The sequence below is a fragment of the Aptenodytes forsteri genome, unplaced genomic scaffold, assembly GCF_000699145.1.
Source record: "Aptenodytes forsteri isolate BGI_AS27 unplaced genomic scaffold, ASM69914v1 Scaffold102, whole genome shotgun sequence".
Lineage (NCBI taxonomy): Eukaryota > Metazoa > Chordata > Aves > Sphenisciformes > Spheniscidae > Aptenodytes > Aptenodytes forsteri.
The window spans coordinates 250,512-270,666 of NW_008795771.1; the positions used below are offsets into that span (position 1 = coordinate 250,512).

General features: G+C 36.5%; 1 protein-coding gene across 1 annotated transcript in view; it reads right to left on the reverse strand.

Moving 5' to 3' along the window:
- Positions 1–329: 329 nt before the first annotated feature.
- The window catches only part of GABRA2 (gamma-aminobutyric acid type A receptor alpha2 subunit), a 67,514-nt gene continuing 47,688 nt past the window's right edge, over positions 330–20,155 (reverse strand). The window contains exons 5-10 of the mRNA XM_009283587.2: positions 19,371–19,591; positions 16,903–16,985; positions 13,767–13,910; positions 12,822–12,974; positions 4,693–4,895; positions 330–638 (exon numbers count right to left, since the gene is read on the reverse strand). Coding sequence (XP_009281862.2) covers positions 330–638; positions 4,693–4,895; positions 12,822–12,974; positions 13,767–13,910; positions 16,903–16,985; positions 19,371–19,591 — 1,113 coding nt within the window. The remainder of the gene's footprint in view (positions 639–4,692; positions 4,896–12,821; positions 12,975–13,766; positions 13,911–16,902; positions 16,986–19,370; positions 19,592–20,155) is intronic.

A 20,155-nucleotide genomic window follows, 5' to 3' on the forward strand; every position in this document is an offset into this window, starting at 1 on the left:
TTAAAAAAATACTGTTCCTAAATAATTATGTAGGATCATATCTTCATTTCATTGTACGGAGAGAATATAATTCTGTATATTTGAATCCTAGTTTAACAGAACTCCCCTGGGTATAACTTTTAAAGAGCTGGCTATATTTGCCATGGGTGCTATCTGTTTACAGACCCATGAATTAACACTGTGTCCCTCCTTTGGAGATACACAGATAAGACATCTATATACACTCTGTACATAATGGTTCACAGATTAGCAGTTATTAGTCGTACTGTACATAGCAAACAACCTATCTGATTAGAATGATGCTTTAAGTCCTCAGTGCAATTCAGCTTTTAGGTTGATGGCGCAAAGCCAAGTAAGACAGGCTCCCTGTTTAAATATGTAGCCCAATACACTAAATTAAAAGTACCAAATAAGACTGGAAACACTATTCTAGACATTCTGTCAATTTTGCTAACACTGTTGAATGTCTTCTTTGCTTCCTGTGGCTTCGCTTCTGGTTTTGCCTTGTTGGGTTCTGCAGTTGTAGCGCTCTTGGAGATGGTTGGTAGCACTGAGTCCTTGGTAATATTTGGAGCATAGTTGGCAACAGCCACTGCATAGGCATTGTTTTTCTTAATGACAGACGCTTTTTCTTTTTTCTATTGGAAGACAGCATGAAGTTAAATATTTAATGTGTATTTGCCAGAATAGACTTAATAAAACATCATTTCAAATGTAAAAGAAACAAATGAGTATGTGTGAGTACGTTAAAATTAAATACCAGGAATACCACACCGATAAATTCAAATATAAAGAATGACACTTCCAGTCTATCCAAAAAGAAGGTACAAGTAACATAAGAATGCTCTAAAAACATGGACTCTTGCACCATCAAATGCCCTACTGAAGTTACATGAGGAAGGGTCTGTTACTGCGATTGCAAGGATAACTGGGAATGAGTTGGTCTTTCTCTAGCTGCTTTGTATCTGACTCCTTACAACAGAATTGCAAGATCTTTAAAATGTTCTCTGTTAAGAGAACTAGAAGGAGTGAATGGGTGTACTGGGAAAAAAAAAGATTACCCGGCATTGTAATAAAATGAAAATTAGGCCATCTTTCCCATAAATCTAGCATCACTATTATTTGAACATCTCATAACATACCACCAATAAATAAAGGAATTTCAGTAATGGTCTACATTTTTAAGAGATTCTGGAGAAATATGTGTGTGTTTACATGTATATATACATAGACACACACATACAGAGGTCAGAAAGAGACTGCAATTAAGAGAAAGAAGGACTCCAGCCTGGTAGTTGCAGAAGTGAGCCGAGAACTAGCCCAAGAACTATTTCTGTTTTTCAGAAATTATTGTTTAAAAATGCATAACAGTGATGAAAATGGGGATTAGAACCTAAAATATAACAGAAGATAAGAAAAAGTGGGATGGAATAACAAGAATTTAATGAAGTTCAGCAAAGGGAAATTTAAGTCCTCTACCTGGGGAGGAATAACCCCATCCACCAGTACAGATTGGGGCTAATGGGCTGGAAAGCAGCTTTGCAGAAAAAGCCCAGGGGGTCCTGGTGGACACCAAGTTGAACACAAGCCAGCAATGTGCCCTCACAGCAATGAAGGCCAACAGCCTCCTGGGCTGCATCACAAAGAGCATTACCAGCAGGGCAAGGGAGGTGATCGTTCCCCTCAACTCAGCCCTGGTGAGACAGATCCGGAGTGCTGGACCCAGTTCTGGGCTCCCCAGCTCAAGAGAGACATGGACGTAATGGAGCGAGTCCAGCAAAGGACAACAAAGATGATTTAAGGCCCGAAGTATCTGAAATATGAAAGGCTGAGAGAGCTGGGACTGTTCAGCCTGGAGAAGAGAAGGCTCAGCAGGGAATCTTATCAATGTATATCAATATCTGGTGGGAGAGAGTAAAGAAGACCAGACCAGACTCTTCTCAGTGATATCCAGTGGAAGAACAAGAGGCAATGGGCACAAACCAAAATACAGAATATTCCACTTAAACGTACAAAAAAAACAGTTTTACTGTAAGCACGACTGAGCACTGGAACAGGTTGCCCAGAGAGGTTGTGGAGTCTCCATCCTTGGAGATATTAAAAAACCATCTGGCCATGACCCTGAGCAACCGTACCTAGCTGACCCTGCTTGGAGTAGGGGAGTTACATTCAACGATCTCAAGAGGTCCCTTCCAACCTCAGAAATTCTGTGTTTTTACAGGGTTGTGTACGCTTTCAAATGGCTAAAGTTTAGCCAATGGCACTCCAGTGAAGAGGCTATGTCTATAGACACATAGAGGGATGTATAGGTAATGAGTATAGGCTTGCATTTTTAAGACATATATATAGGTACACAGACTAGCTCTGCAATAAGACTGTAATGCTATAAATTGATTCACTGTTTTGCAGCAATCCCAAACTAAGGAACTTCTAAGAACCTACAGGAAAGAATGGAAGGATTTTGGTTTCTTAGGAAGCAAGGCTCTCCATATATAATTTAGAAGCAGGCAAATAAATATTAGATTCAGTTCATCTCTTCCACAAAATACAGAATTAAACAGATGAAGAAATAGTTAACTTCTGGCTCATATAAGAAATCATCAGCTGTTGTATTAGTTTGGTTTGATTTTTAATCTAATGGAAGTGGCACAAGTGAGAGAATTCTTGTGACATTTCTCATACAGGTGCATTCCAATTTTTTACTTCCACCGGGAGGCATCTACCCAATTTCCAATTTTGGTTTTAAATTAGCTCCAATTAGATATTTATCAGGGCCATCTACAAATCTTAGTAAGATCTTCACGGTTAGATGTTGTGCCCCAAATACCTTGTCTCAGGAGATGGTGTCACACAAAAAGAAAATCTGGGATCGGGTGGGAATTCAGCATTGTTCCTTATTGACTGAAGCATGAAAAAAGGCTGATCAAATATGTAGCTTGTCCCTGCACCTGCTTTCCTGTGAGACAAATTCCATGTTGACAGCACTTAGATGGGAATTTCCATATAACGTGAACACAGATGGCTGTCACTGAGGAAACATATTTCACTTTATTTGGTGAAGAGTAAGCCCGGCTTTAGGTGCACAGATGCAAATTACCAAATCAAATTACAAGAGGAACACTCTAACTGATCTATAATTCCTTCCTTTCAGACACACTTAGTGTGTTTTTAAAAGATATCCATAATACCATTAATGAGACCTGCATAATAAAGATGAACCATACTTTTGTAGGAGAAACTATGAATATGTTAAAAGTTTAGCTTTTTGTTAAGTCAGTTTGAAGAAAATAGAGAACTGGACATGTGAATGGTATATAAATCTAAAAATGGAATGGCTAATTTTGTCATTCCTAGGGAAGGAATACTACCTAGCTGTTAAACAGCTGCCACTGCTAAGATCATGAGACAACACTGTTATATTAATTTAAAGGAACAGCCAAAGGATGATCGGAGAGTTTGTAAGGGCTCCCTACATTATTACAATGCCAGGGCAATGTGCCAGTCTGAAAAGCTTCACTCGTGACATGCTGATAAACTTGTAGTGATTCAGTATCTACTTCTAGCATGAGGGAACAGGTCCTGAAGCTATGGATAGTTCATGCCCTTCCGGAAGCCACAGGGAATTATAAACAATGTACTCATTTCCTCTATTTCTCCTTTACCATTAACTGAACATTTTGCTTCTTTATGCATTGTGCTTTATGCATTCAAAGTGCTGAGAAACGATCAGTTAATTAAACTTTGCTTCACGTCTATTATCATCATCTAGGAAGCAAATCATATCCTATCCTATTTTAAGGAGAACCACAGAAATCAGAGTATGCTTTGTCAGAAGAAATCCTTTTCCATTGGTAGAATCAGGGACTGGGATAGGACAAAATTATATAATATATTAAGTCAGTCAAAACAACAAGTCAGCCTTAACATTTGTTCTGTGTTATTAAAATTATAAACTGTAAAGCTTGACACAAATTTAGACATATCACCAGTTCATTCTGTTCACGAAATAAGAAATTCTACCAGGTTGAAATTTCTTCATACTATCACACCTACACTACTATCAATACCAGAAAATTAAGGCATGACTCTGTTTCTGCGCACTCAGAGCATCAATACATCATAGGTGAAAAATGCTTGGAATTTTGTACCACTGCTATTTAAATTAGATTAAAAATTAATGTCTACATATCATTAAGCGTAAGTTTCAGAATACTGAAAATGTTCAAAACTTCTAGATTTTGTTATTAATAGTTTTTACATATATGGGCATTCAGTTGTTTTTCTGATCCTTAGTTACCAGGAAAATTAACATACATTCTATCTTTCTGTAATCTTTTTCTTATTTCCAACTCAATTGGATTAAATAATAAAAAAGTGATCAACCAATATAATCTGGATTAATTTTTCTGAGTAACCAGATAAACAGTTGTATCTAAGGAGTCAAGAAACAAGTCAGACAGTTCCCAACATAAAAAAACAATGTGCTTGATAACTCAATCTGGATTATTGAGACTAAAATAGATTAGCTACATCAGGGCGAATATATTTTTGTTCAGGACAGAAAATACATCTACATTCTTTTGAATTAAAGCATCATGTATTTTTTTTTATATAGCCAATTTTATCAAAACAATATATTACAGCTGTTTTAGTGCAACTGACCAGAAATAGGGCTATTTCCTTAGGACTTACCTTATCATTCACTACACTTTTTCCATCCCAGGCCCATCCTCGTTTCGTGAAATAATTTACAGTTGCAAATTCAATTAATGCAGAGAATACAAACGCATAACAAACAGCAATAAACCAATCCATAGCTGTTGCATATGCTACTTTGGGGAGTGAATTTCGAGCACTGATGCTCAGTGTTGTCATTGTCAACACAGTTGTTACTCCTGCAAGGGGACAAAAAACCACAGCATCAACGATTTTACTTGGATTTTGAATGTTAACAAAAATACAAACCAAAAATTATTATGGTATGTTTGTGAAATAGAACGGAAAATTTGCTTATCTAAGTTGGTGACAAACTGCCAGAACCATATTAAAGGTTGCACCTGGAGTTTCCTTTGAAGTATTTTAGTTCAATTTTGTTGTCTAAACTTCCCTTTTATATAATCAGCTGAAGATTTTACTTACAGGAGAGAGATAATTTTTTTTTTTTTTAGCTATCGGGACAGGTAAGGGACAAAATTAACAATTCCTTAATGGAATCATAATATTTTGCAGCATTACAGTAATAATGATTAATACGTTAATGTTTGGTGGCTGGCTTCACTGCAGTGGCTGCAGGTTTGGCACCATCTTTACTGACAGTACCACACAAATTGACCTTTGCTATTAGAAATAATGATTTTATTTTTTCCCCAATAGCTGTCTCACTAACCATCCAATGACATAGTTGAACACATAAACAGGTTAAGTCTTCATTCAGGTAACACAGATTTTTTTCTAGAACAACATATTAATTTGAAATGCCAGATTATTATAACTGTGTATTATGTGTCAGAAAACAAGTCTTGATGATCCAGGAAGATTGTTCTTTCACCGTGGCAGTTATTAAAAGCACTTTACAGTACTTTGTACATAATGAAGACCCAGTAGGAAGCCAGGAATTATACTCAAAAAAATCAGAAAAAAGATACATGGGAGGAAAGGAAGAGAACATTTTTCTGAATCAGTTTTAGCAAGCAGAAACCCACAGCCACAAACACAGTCTCCATTCCTTAAGTAAATGAGTTCTCCCACCTCGGGCTGAATCACACTTAGACAAACTGAACTATTCCCTTTGTGGCACGCCATTAAATACGTCTCCAGAATGAACAGCAACGCAAAGTGATATACTTAGCACAGATAAACAAACCTACACTCCATTATGACAGGCAAAGGAGATGCCATGACAGAAATATTAGTAACAGCGCATCACAGCTTCAACAACTACACACTCATAAAATTGTTGTAAGAGGATTCCCAAGAGAAAGTAAAGTCACTCTCCCTAAGCCAGATCCTCTACTGTCAGCAATCTGTCACCTGGGTTCTGCAGGATCGACCTAGCTCAAATTTTCCTTCTGCTACAAGAGAAGCATTTTTAACCACTGTGTGAGAGGGAAGAGAGGCAGCAATTACACCTACTCAGACCTCTTCAGGCTTTGCAATTTCCATCCCTCCTGTAAAGAATCTCCATCTCTGAGGGTGCTACAAAGGACGACAAAGCAAAGCTAAGTGGACTCAGCCTCAGCGCTACTCTCCCTTGATGAGCAGGAGAGTACTTTTGGAAGCCTTTTGGCTTCCAAAGGCCTGTGCAGCAGGGAAAACAAGGCACAGAAACATCCCACTGAGTCACACAGTATCCAGACACCTTAGCAAACATAATTCTCTAATTGCTATTTTTCAGCCTCCATAAATTAAAGAAGTAGATTTGGTCTGGAATCGGCCGTGACACTGTTGGGATCTACTAGCCTATACAATGAAAAGGAAGCAGCTATCATACTGTATTGTATGAGAATGTGTAGACAATATAGTTTGTAAAGAACTTAATCTCTCCTAACACTTACACAACATATGGCTTCATTATTTTCAGCACCTCAGGGAAAAGGCAGTCTATCTCACATTTGCATGTGATAATTTTAAATATTAACACCAGTCCTGAGCTGCAGATAAATCATTTTAATTATAGAGAAGTATCAGTAAAGTGATTGTTTCTCAGAGTTAAGGTGACCTTATCCACATGTAAATATATACAGTTGCTAAGGTACTGTTCTGTTTAAGTCCTACCTTTTAGAATAAACTAATCTTCTGGATGTCCCGTTGGCTTCTTCAAAAATCTAATTTAAGATTAACTGCTGACCTTTTCTAGTCTCAATTAAAACATCGTGAATTTACATCTTGTATCTTGCTACAAGTTGACAATTTCTCTAAAAAGTTCAGCAAGCCATACCACTTTGTGACCCAAATGCTAATCAAACAGCACATTGTCAGACAATTGCCAATGCACTCTCATTTATTCCTTCACTCTATAAATTCAGTGATGTTCAAGCTACCATACTCATTTAACCTCAATTGAGTGGGAAAAAATTGGACAGAAAATTTAATGTGATACCTGTCAGTTTAGGAATCTCTAATATTTTTTTACTTGCTATTCTTCTTCAGTCAAAAGACAAATGATTTTGCACATTATAGTTCATTTGAAAAATCACTGTTATCAGGTCTTCTTTACGAAAAAGGACTGAATGGAAATAACCCACCTCCGTGTCACTGCTAAACCTGAGAGGACTGAAGAATTATTAATGTGGAGGAATATGGTCAACTTGTAAAACAAAACACTTATTTCACAAAGATTTAACTTAAAACCCCACAAAACCCATACACTGACAAGATCAAAAACATTCCTCATTGCATTATCTAATTCATAACACTAGTGAACTAGAATTGGTATTAAAAACAGTGAGTAGATTGTTCCCCTACAATGAGGTCATCAAAATATTAGAAGAAAACAATCTTCTCCCCTAAAACATATACTACTCTGAACAGCCTAAATAACTTAACAGGTTATGTAAAGACTGCATGATATCTCACTTTGATGTAGAAAGACCACAGTTTATATACAGGTCAAGAACTATCTTCTATAGGCCAGCACCCAGCAGATGTGGCACTCAACAGGTGCCAGAAGGACATGGACAGGTATCAACTTGTAAGAGACCACAAGCAGTCATCAGTTTGTCTTTAAAATAAATCGTTGACGTTCCCTTCTCTGAAGAAGACCAAGCATTTTATACTTGACAGTAAATATCCCCCAACATCATTACAGCTTTTGTTCTCAGCAGCACATGCCTATAAAAGCTAAATATCTTCTATCACTACAGGTTTATCCATTCAGGCCAAGACTGGAGCTATGTGATTGCCTAGGAGGTTTTTTTATGGTGCCGCTTTTGAAATAGCATCTGCTCACTGGAGAGAGGATATCCATCTCCAGGGCTGTAAATTCAACACTTTTCACTGGTACTAAGCTTATATATGTGGAAAATACCAGCTCTGTCATATTTTGGATTCTAGGACAGATAGATACCATTCAAGATGTGTTTAAAGTTAGACAGCCACCTTTGGGCAAACAATTTGTCACTCAACGGTTTAGGGCACTGCCACGCAACAGCGGAAGAGGTAAACTGAAAAACTAGAAATGCGTAACTAAAAACATACAGTGGAAATTGGAGGAGCTAGCACATAAATATTAAAGTTAAAATCTGTCATGATGACTAGTTTACGCCTACATTTGTGTGCAAAAGTCAGGCTACTCCTTGACAGGGACAAGTTCTTTTGGACCCTAATTTCACCTCTTGTGTATCAACTGATTTTTCTAATTTGAACAGATTTTAGCCAACTAAATCATGTCCTAGCCTTCTCGTCTTAGAATGTGGACATCTCCTTTGAAAATTAAAGTAAAATGCCTAAATAATGAGTTACCAAAGGACGTTTCTGTAACAAAAGAGGTACTTCAGTTTTGCAAATGATTTGTACAAAATACTTAAAATGTGTTCCATTTCTTACAATGTTGTGCTACTCCTCCTACAATTTTACCTTTTCATCACAGCATTTTGCAAAGATACACATAATGGTTGAAGAACATATCACAAAAGGATTGATAAATTACTTTTTTTATTATTAGGAAGCTAATTCCATTGCTCTATTATTTCACTCTTTCTTTTTTTCTTAACAGTAATTGCAAATGTTGTTAGATAATTAGATCACTCAACCTGGTCCAAAACCTGAATAGATTTATAAATACAAATAACATAGCAGAAGGAAAAGACTGTTGCCCCTTTTACAGAGATACAGATTACTACTTCATTTTATCACTCCAAGAGTAAATGGTTGGAGGTCTAAACATAAGCTTAAAAATTCTGGAGATAGTGTAATTTTAAAGTATTATACCATAACATTTGGCTACACACCATACTGTTTCTTTTTTACTTATGCAATGTATATGTATTACTTGAAAATACAATACAAAAGGGGTGTACACTGATTCTGCTTAGACATCGGGAGATAAGTCTGAACAACCATTGAGAGAAAGACTGTAGAAAATAGCTCAAGTGCTCGGTCTACCTTTTTTTCTAAAAGAGCAACACAAAGGGCCAGAAGCCGTTTTAAATAGCATGGTAGGCCAAGGACCATAACGTAATCTACTTCCAGAAAAGTTGCATTCAATCAGTTGGTTAAGGTACATATACATGTCGTGAAGTCAGTGCTTACATTGCTTCACTGTACCAATACTGAGCAATGGAACAGAGTTCCCCATCGATCGACAGCCAAGCTAATTCCCAAAGCTGAACGGCAACTGCTATTTACCCCAGCTCCAGTAAAAGTCGCATGTCATTATGCCACTACTGGAACATGAGCTAATGTCTTGGCACACCACTGAGCTGAGAAGACATATTAGCTCATTTGCAGCCAGCTCAGTCTCTAAGGGCTACAGTTTTCCAGGTACATTTGCCCGCTGCCTACCACTAGAGTGTTATGTCTACAGTTAGCAGAAATTCCCAATTAAGAAATTATAGACTGAAAGCTGTGAGTGGTGGGATATCTCTAAGAGCGCAAAAGATAATCTGCAGCATGTGAAAGGAGAAGTAAATAAAGACAGTTGAGATTTTTTTCAACAAAATGGGAAAAGGTACTTTGTATATACAGAATTGTTCAAAAGGAAGGGTCTACGTTATTCAATTCCCATGTAAAAATAACCAGAGAACAAATCTGAACTTTTCTTAGGTTCCCCTTTCTGTAGTTGCACAACTAAAAAGTCTGTCTATTTCAGGTCTAAATGTCTTTTTGCTTCAAAATGTACATTGATTAATATAGGTTCAGAAAAGATAAACCAAGAACAAGCAAAACACAGGGATAGGAATGCAGCATAAGAATAAAATGATCACAGAGAACAGAGTCCTGACAAAAGAAGATAGCTGTGTGAATTTAAAATTCTGCATCTTGGACAACGTACTAGAAAATAATATGACTATTAATTTTTGTTCTTGCCTGCTTCGGGTAGCAAAGAATATATATCTAACTACATTCATTTTAACATTCTTTTTCCTACTGCATGTGAGTTAAAACACATAGATAACTATAGCACTAAGAAAACTAATTTCTGATTTTTCTGTCACCTGCATCTAATGCTGCTATTCAAATATATGTGATGCTTCTAGATGTTATGACCCATTAAAAATGAAGCAAGAATTCAATAAGCTGCACAAGATTAGTTTTGCTAATATTGTTGACACTAAATGCGTAACAATAAACACATTACTAAATGAAACAGATTGTAATCTTGCACTAAATGAAGGCATTATGAATCAGGCTTATTCCCTTTCGCTAAAAATGCAATCAAAAGCTTTTCAAATTTATCTGCTAGAGAAAACACATTCAAGACTTATTTAATTAACGATGATAAAACTTTCTTCTTTCAATAATTTAAAGCAAAGCTGAAACAATATAACATTAGGCCATAATTCATTTGGGATAGCTTAGGTCAACAGTATTAAATAGATGCCATAAAGGAAAGGGATTAAAGAGCTCAACTATAAAAGAAGCCTCATTATACCAAGCCCTTAACATTAACCTAGAACTTGAAACTACGTTGCGAGAGAATAGAAAGGGGAAAGTAAAGTAACTTCTTTCAAACATGAAATAATAAATGCTAAGTGGTGCTTTCAATAACTGGGAGTTATGTTTCTTTGAAAGGAACAGTACTCCAGTAGTTAGTCCTTTCCAGGACTTGGTAACTCTCAAGAAGGTACTTGAAATAAATTTCTCATTGATTCTGAAAAATATTTTATCAAAACGAATACTTTCTACTTAATCATATTTTAATACTGATATATTTATTATACAATGCAAAGATGGATATCTAGCAAGTGACGACTCCATATAAAAACAAATAAAAATGTAAAGTAAAATCTCCTGCAATTTTTGTATTCCCTGCTGGAAGTAGCTTGTTTTATTACCTTAGCTGTAGTATGGGCTTCATGTGTCACTGGGTCATTGGCAGCTTATGCTGACAGTCTCATCTAGAGTGTAAAAGAATGTTAAGAAATAGCTCCTCAGGGGACATCCAACCCAATGCAGAAGGCTAAGCCTGAGGTGCAAATGCTGCATATGCAGGGGCTAGGCTGCTCCATCAGGCAGAGCCTGGACACGTCTTGTTCCCCTGGGTTCAGGGCGCCAGTCTAAGCTGGCCTGGAGGGGACAGAGCCCTGACTGGTGCATGACATGCATGTCTGTGTGGCAGAAATAAAATACTAGCATAGAATTTGCTATCTCCTCGATGTACCCATTGTGCTCAGTAAACAGATTTTAGATTTTGTCACTGGGTGGTGTGGTTCTGTACTTGCGGCCATCCCACCCAGTTCCCTCCAGACATCCTGAAACAGGACACTGTTCATTATCCATATTATGCTAAACCCCCAGCAGAGTAAAGCAGCAGGCTGCCATGCAGATATTAGTTATTTAAAAAAAAACCCACATAAATTAAACAATAAAATAAATCAAGAACAAGAAAGAGGTATGCAGGAAGGGACACAACATTCCAGGAAAATTATCCTAGTGCCTTGTTACTGATGTAGTGCGTTGTTACCGACGACACAGTAACAGAAAGTGCATTTGAGGAAGAGAAGATGTGAGACTTTTTTTGGACAAACCAGTTACACGGTCCTAAATGTATACGAGGGTGTACAGAAAAGGGAAAAGACAGAGATATAGAAGGATTTGACAGTGTACTTGCAAGGCTGGAAAACAGGAATGTGCATTTTGATAAGCAGAAATGGACAAATTCACAGAAGATTTTGAAGAAAGAAAAAAAAAATCTGCCTGATAACTGCCTGGGAAAACATGGTAGAATTCTGGTTCCACTAAAACCACTGACCCATTTCATCTGACTTCAGTAAGGCTCATATTCAAACCTGCAATTTTCACGATGCTTTGTGTGGCATTTTTTCTACCAGGAGAGACAGTAAATGCTTTGTTGTGCATCATACTTAATATGCATTTGAGTTTGGCCTATTTTTTGAAGAGTGCATGGTGTTTACTGATGACTAATCATACGATTTTATGCAGCATTTCTGATGGCTGATTCCACGCAGACATTATTTTCTTTTTGTTGTGCTAGTCTCTTTTTCTTTAAAAGCAAACAAATTAAAAGAACTTTAAGTTATGCAAATAAGAAAGACATCTGTTACTTTGTTTTAATAAAGAAGAGAGCAAAACCTTATTGTAAGAGAAAGACCATTATTTTGCGCTGCTGAAGCTGTTCGCTGCCTTATAGTACACTCCAATTTGAATTAGTGAGCAAGCTTTGCCCAGACCCCCAGAATAGCGTTTCTTTTAAAGAACTACAGCTTGCAAAGTTTAACACATTCAAATAATTCAACAAATTCAAAATTAATTTGCTTAATTTAAAAATATATTTAGAAATGTGCTTATCTACCAAGTACCAAAATATTTGGATAATATCAAGGTAAGATATTTCAGAAAATAATCTACATTTACTTTTTAAATAGAAACATTATCATCTTTTTCCATTCTGTGAAAACTTTTTCCTCTTAACAGAGTCAAGGATATATGGACAGTTCTCTCATATGTGCTAATTTCCAAAAACTTTGGGATTCTCAGGATATCTGTAAGCTGCAGTTGAAAGCTGTTTGGACAGGAAATAGTACCACATTCTACAAACACAATAACTTGAATGAAAAAGGCCTTTACCAAGCAAACTTCAGAAATGCTTCCTAACAGCTTCTGCTGTTGCAAACAAAGCTAATGCTACTCAGTATACTCACCAAAGACTGTCCTGGCAGGTACCGATTCTCTGTTCAGCCAGAATGACACTTGAGAGAGAATGACAGTCATGATACAGGGGAGGTAAGTCTGAATGACAAAATAACCAATTTTTCTCTTCAAGTGAAAATGAGCCGTCATTACTGTATATTCGCCTAGGTGCCAAAAACAAACAAAATACAATGAAATAAACAGTTATCATCTTAAGAAAGTCCATTTCTTTGGTAAAAGAAAGTTTGGTACATTTATGAGAACCAAATCTGCTAGGGTTAAATTGCACACAATGTATTTTGTAGTAGAAAGCATCCTACAGAATATAAGAAAGTTTTTGAGTACAGCTACAGCTGAGCTCCAGGAAAGATCAGTCTCCAGGAACTTACAGGAATTCTTGTATGCCCTGACAAGAACTTCAGTCCTGCAGGCTTCTGCACATAAGCAACTCTCTGCATTCACACAAAGGCATCCTGCGAACTTAATCTACAGTCAGAAGGCAATCATGGGGGTCCATCACAGCCTGGCACATGTAGGAACAGTCTAGAGTCTGGTAGAATAATCCAGCGTTTAATGCCAAAAACACGATGGAAGGAAAAAATGGTTGAAACCTGCATGCTTCACCATTTAGTAGACAAAAAGTGTCATTTACCATATGAAATTAAACAATTATCCCGGTCTTGGGTTACAAACATTAGGATTCAAGACTGAGCTCCAGATAGCATTAAAAAACAGCCACTGGGGACAAGTTCATCTCTGCTATCACCAGTTACTTATTAACTTGAAAGAATCAGTAAAGTGCTGCTATGTGTTACTTGTACCACGTATTAATAGGCTATGCCTACTATCTCACATTTTGCAACAGTTTTTTTCAGTAGCCTTCTAACACCACCAGCAATGCCTATGTTCTTCATAGCCGAGTGAGTGCCTTTTTCTTCCAAATATCTTTTACTAACCTGTACTTGATTTAACTGTCTCTTTCCCAATTGTTTGGCCTAAAAGATCATACTGATTCAATCTTGAACCATCTGGTGCCACCTGCACTGAATCTGAAGCATTATAAGTCCAAATGTATGTCACTTCTGAAGTGGTGTATGCATCTGTGGGAAATAAGATAAAATATTTTGTCAGCAATTTAAATCAAACGGCTTCCATCAAAACTCACAGAATTAGAAGAGCTACTTATTTTTCAAAAAAAACCACACCCCAAAAACTTAAAATGATATGGTAAAAGATACCATTGGCCATTTAAAATAGCTTTACTGTAGGGTAAATGACTATTGCAGCATGGGAACAGGGCACTCATTTGTGAATCTTATTAACCACAATTTATTGCTATTAAATTACAAACAACATCTCTTCTACACTGTTAAAAAACTTGTCAGAGATTAGATATTATATGTATCCTAAAAATCGTGGTAAGCCAGATGAAAAGAATAACAATTTGCAAGATTTAAGACACACAACATTTTTGAAAATTCATTCCTACATTGTTCTGACTTTCCATTGTCCCCACTCTCCACTTTGGGAGTGTATCACAAGCATTTTATTATTAGCTGAAATACATACCTAAATATTGGAAGCCAGGTTCAGTGACAAAGCCCTGAACAAACTTGTAGTGGTTCTGTGCCTTGCCCTGCATACCCTCTTAAATTTTAGTCCTTGGCATCTTTTTGTGGAACACACTGACATTAAGCAGGCTGCTCCCTCAGTGCATTCATGATCAAACATACATTTAGCCTAGGGTCTGTCAAAATAAACTAGAATGAAAGCAAATCAACACTGTATTTTAAATAGCATTAATGCCTCTCCAGTAAGTAAGAAAAAAATTGAGTATGTATGTCCTGCAAGTTTTTCCAGCCTAATAGCCTACTAACAAATGGAGTATGAAAGGAAAAGGGTAAACCACTGATGGAAGAAATTGTGTGTTCATTTTGATTGACTGAGACAAGTACATTTTAAGTCTTATACCATAACTGTAGTGAAGTGAAAAAGAAAAGCAACATTTCTTCTGGGCTGCAAACATTTCCACTTGAGAAATCTCTGGAGGCCCAGAAAGAAGCTTCTTCATGCAACTAGCCACAAACTGCATGACTAACAAAATCTACCAGGTGGGTAGCATGTAGAGATTTTTAACACTTCCCTTCTATCTTTCCAGCTTCCCACAAGACGACCTCTGCTTTAATGTGAACCAGCAGTATTGCCAATTGCTGATTCGTCCCCATCCTCCCCACTGTTGGCTAGACTTTTTGATGAGGATAAAGAAAGGCAATCTATTAAGCTACAGCTTCTCCAATACATTCAGTTTGGCTTTCTCTTATGTATAAAAAAAGCCCTGAGACATTCATACAGGCCGATGATCCTCCTAGCAATGTAAGATTAGCAGCATATGAAGAGCTGTGACAAATATATACCATTGGCAGACTTGCTTCAGCTAAAACAAAATCCTCAGGATTCCTGCTTATTTTCACCACTATTCATCATTCAAATTCTATCCCAGAATAAAAGCTGAAAAATGCACAGTAGTCTAGAAGTGAGTTCTAGGTAAAGAAATAAAATGAGTGTGAAGCCATTCAAAATGAACAGAAATAAGAGTCCCCTGGATGTGCCAACAGGCTGGCGCACAGGTGACTACGGGGGAAATGAAAGACAGCTTTTCTAAAATCACATTGCTCACAGTTTGAATTCTCCTGTTTACTAGAAAACCAGAAACCATGGGCAGAGAACAAAGAAGAAATTAGTAACCAAAAAAACCCAATCAAACAATCCAGAGAAAAAAAAAAGAAGAAAAAGAAACTGTTCACACAAAGTCTAATATACCTAGTCAAAAGGGTTTCCAACTTAGGAATGGAAATGAAGTTGTACTGTAAAGAGTTGTACTGTAAAGTAGCCTCTTGGCCTGAGTATCAGTGTCATTATTACGGGGTTTTTTTAAGTTGTTTTGAGGCTACCTGTGAGTCTTTTTTCCTCCCACATCTTATAAATCAAACATACCTTGCTGTGCACATATATGTAAATATTGTTAGTCAGTAGCCAATTTTGGCTAACATCTCTGGTGTTACTTAGTTAAGCTGTATTATGTATTATATCTATAATATTTAGGGGGCAAAAAAGGCTGCATGATACAAATATTATTAATTCTAATGATCTTTTATCTCCATAGCTAAGATTTCCCTTTAGTGTGGAAACATTGTCGGAAACACTGACTTGGTTTAATTTGCTCCAAACTCAAAGGAAAAGGGATATGTCAGGGTTATAGAGAGCGGGCACAGTGCTCTGACAATGTTCATCTGGTTAATGATGTCCTTAGTGGCAGCATATCACCTGTTTTGTAACTTGTGGTGGCTGCAATTAATGTAAAATCAGCCAGAATTTAAAGGTATTAACCGGTTTCCTCAAAAAAACATTCCCTTTCCTGGGCCCAGCAGAGAACATAGGCTACAGCCAAAGAAAAAAAGAAAACCTTTTGGTGGTTTTATATCCAGGATATATAAATTATATATAAAATGTGATCCTAATTCACAAAGAATAATAAAGGCTGTAATACAGGTAAATGGAGTTATGCTGCTGTTAAAATAATACTAGCGAGATCGAAGTCCACCTGTCTATAACATGCAGATGCGCTAATGAGTGAAATTTTTTATCACAAGAAGCCATTTGTTGTTGCCTTCATTGACTAAGAATGTAAAAACAAATATCATTAACAATAAAGCAAAAATTAATGTTTCAATAAATCAAAACAAACATTCTTTGAAGTCTTTAATCTGCTCTTCATTAATACTACACAGGCTACGCGCACCCACGCCTGCATTCATCGGTATGGTTTACGTGCTGGAATAAAAGTAGATCAGTGCAGTTCTGAATTAGGTGCATAGTGTCTATTCTTAACTGGAGTCAAGAAAGCTTTAAAATACATTAGAAAACACAACACTGAATAGAGAAAAGAGATTTTGATGTGTCACGTTACAAATTTTTCAAAAAGTACCATCTTGTGTTTTAAACTTCTCATGTAACAACTTACTGAAACAAAGTGATGCTGAACAATGTTAGATACTCACTAACCAAAGGCCGTACTCCTCGTTATATACTTACAGCTGCCAAATTTCAGTGGGCATGAGTGAGCATCCATAGGGAAGTCCTCCAAGTGCATTGGACATTCAGCTTGGACTGTAAGCCTAAAAGGCAAAAGACCGCTATGCATTTAAGTCAGTTAGCAGGACAAGAAAATCAATTCCACAGAAATGAACAGAATTCATGCTGATTTAGGAGATGAAACTCAAATGTTGTATTAAACTAATTAAAATTTAAATCAGCTCTTGCTTCTTCCCTTTTATGTGTTCCTTTGGAAGGCATTGACTTATCGCATCAAAAACCTGAAAGAGCTGACCTCAAAACTATGAGGAAAGGCCATTTAAATGAAAATATAAATTATGTAACTGCAGGTTGTTAAGAACAGTCATTTTCTTCTCATAATATTCTGAGGTACATGTGTGATTATATGGCTCTCAAAGGCTCATTACAAAAGCACATAAAATACAGTTAATTTGCCAAAGGACTGCGCTCCATAGTTTTCTGAATTTATTTTTTTTTTTACAGTTTGAATGGAAGATGTAGAAAAAACCCCATTTGTGTTCTTTCAAAAGATTGCTGCTACTCATTCTCCATGTTACTTGTGATTATTATTTTTATTTATGCGTAAGAATGACAGTATGTTAACAATGCATTTGCTTTTGCTCATTTTGTGAAAAAATCCCAGCAATGTCCCAGTATCAAATATGGGGATTGATACGGTAAAAAATAATTTAAAACAGTTTGAAGAAAGTTTTTGACAGACTTTTCTTTCCCATTATTTTTAATTAAAATAAATAAATAAAAAAAAAGCTCTGTTTCTCCTTCCTATCCTGTAAGTCTCCTCTGGGTAGAGATTTTTTTCTGGACGTCTTCATTCCTCTTCATCCAGCCTCAAACATCAGCTACATCCTCCTGTACTCCCAGTGGTTCATAGTCATTGTATTCCCCACTATGTTCTCCCAACTTTCCACCCAAAAATATTCCGTATTTCTATTCCCCCACTCCCCAGGAAAGTTATTCTGAAGTGAAGGGGCAGAGAGAGAGAAGAGTCAGCAAACAGCTGAAGGCAAAGGAAAGAACTGCATGAGCCTCTGATATTAATCACACTATCATTTTGAATAGACACAGATAAAAATGGCTGTTTAAAATCTAGACAATGAAAACAGTTTACACATTAATCTCATACCCTCAGGAGCAACTTACTTACAAGTCATGAAAACGCTTACTTAATTCTAGCTGACATGACCCATCTTATGTTTTTAAAAAAAAAAGTCTTCATAATGGTTTCAAACAGTATTTCCTATAATGTATAGCATATGATTATAACACCTTCTGGAGGGAGAGAATTTCAGTCAGTTTATACAGATACAAGTTCAAATATTGATTTGAGCCCCAGCAGAAATACTATAAATGGGGGTCTCAATTTATTTCCAGCAAACTTTTCTGAACCTCTCCAACCACCACCTCATTCAACATCATTAGCAGTCTACCCGTCAACACTCAATACTACAAAGGTTTGGGTGTTGTATAGTAAATCAGGTTTAAGGGATGCTGGTATGGCTGCATGGAAAAAACTGCACTTTACATGTTTGCTTTACAGCTCACATTTTATATCTTACTTAGGCTGGGGATTTTAAGTCTACATTCACAACAAATTCAATTTATTAAATACTCTCAAAGAAAAAGAAAGAAACTAAGTCAGGGGTCTCTGTAAATTTGGATAAAAAATTTCCAAAAAACTCATATAGGTAACATTACTGCAAAAAGAGTAATCGAAGAAGAAATCAGTCTTATAAAAATGCTGCTTATGCCTATGCATACATGATATTTATAATTTTTCATAAATTATTTTCTAAGCAAATTTAACACATTTTACCAGCTAAATGTCTATCTTAGCTGCTAATCATGCACAGGATGTAAAAATTAAAACTCTAAGTAAAATATTGTCATTAGATATAAAGAAACAGTTATTACAGAGTAAGACATATTTTCCCTGTAGTTCTTGCTGGAAAGAATTTGAAGCCTTATTAACCCTTTCTTCTTACTCTAGTTTTTATTGCCACTGATCTTAATAATAAATTTGCTTAAAGGCTCACATGGTCAGTACAATGGGTGCACTAACAGACAAAAGTCGTATACTATTTTAATCATTCTAAGATGGAGTTGGTAAATTTTGAGCATTCTTAATAATTCTTACACAGTGATTCCCATCTGAAGATCTCAAAGCACTTTATGCAGGTGGTCGGTGTCTTTTAATATACATTTATAGAGGTATGAAGACTGAGGAACATGTAGGAAAACTGATCTAACTCATAACTGGCCAACAGACTTGTAACAGAACTGGAAACAAAAACATACAATTTCATAGCTTGCTTTCTGCTGGGACAGAAATGAAACAAAGGAGAGTCCTCCTGGAACCTTATTTAATGGTTATCTGGAAAAATCACATCGAGAAATAGCTTGAGTAGAGAACAGATGAAAAGACTCACCTCATGGTGTACAAGAGAGTCCCATCATCTTGGATTCGTAGAAGCTTGTTTGGCATTGTCATGTTATGAGCCACTGACTTCTTCCCATTGTGAAAAAATGTATCTGGGGTCCAGATTTTGCTGGCCATTAAGTTGTTCAATCGAAGAATGTTCATTGGGCCCTTAAACTTTAATCTCTCATCCTTCCATCTCTGACGGAAGAAAACATCTATTGTGTATTCCTGTAATGGAATAAAGATATGCTTTTTTTGACACATTGAAACATGAATCTGCTTTTTGAGGGCCAAAACAGAAAAGCTCCGGTTACAAAAATTCCCTTGGTAAAATTGTCAAGGGAGAACAACCATCACACAAAATTGTGTAATACTGAGAATAATAAACAGGAAGTCCATTTATTAAGGGTATGACATTCTCCTTCATGATTGCTAGCTGTTGTTTGTATATCGAACCCTTCCAATATTTAGATTTCTGTACCTGTGTCCTGGTTTCGGCAGGGACAGAGTTAATTTCCTAGAAGGAAGGAAATTGTTGGAAATTGTTGTAGGAAGGAAATGGAGTTGTTTCCATTTCGTGGAGACAACTAGCAATTACAGTGACTTTTCTGAGAGTTTTTTTATGGAGGAAATACAGAATGGCAGTGTCACTACCTTCTTCTATGATGTTTCCTCCTTCATTACAGTAACTTTTCAGTATTTTGAACAGCCTTGGGAATATTGTTTCGGTTTTGTCTAAAGTTGGTAAGCAATTTAAGAATATCATCCAGAGATCTGCCCCAAGGCTGAATA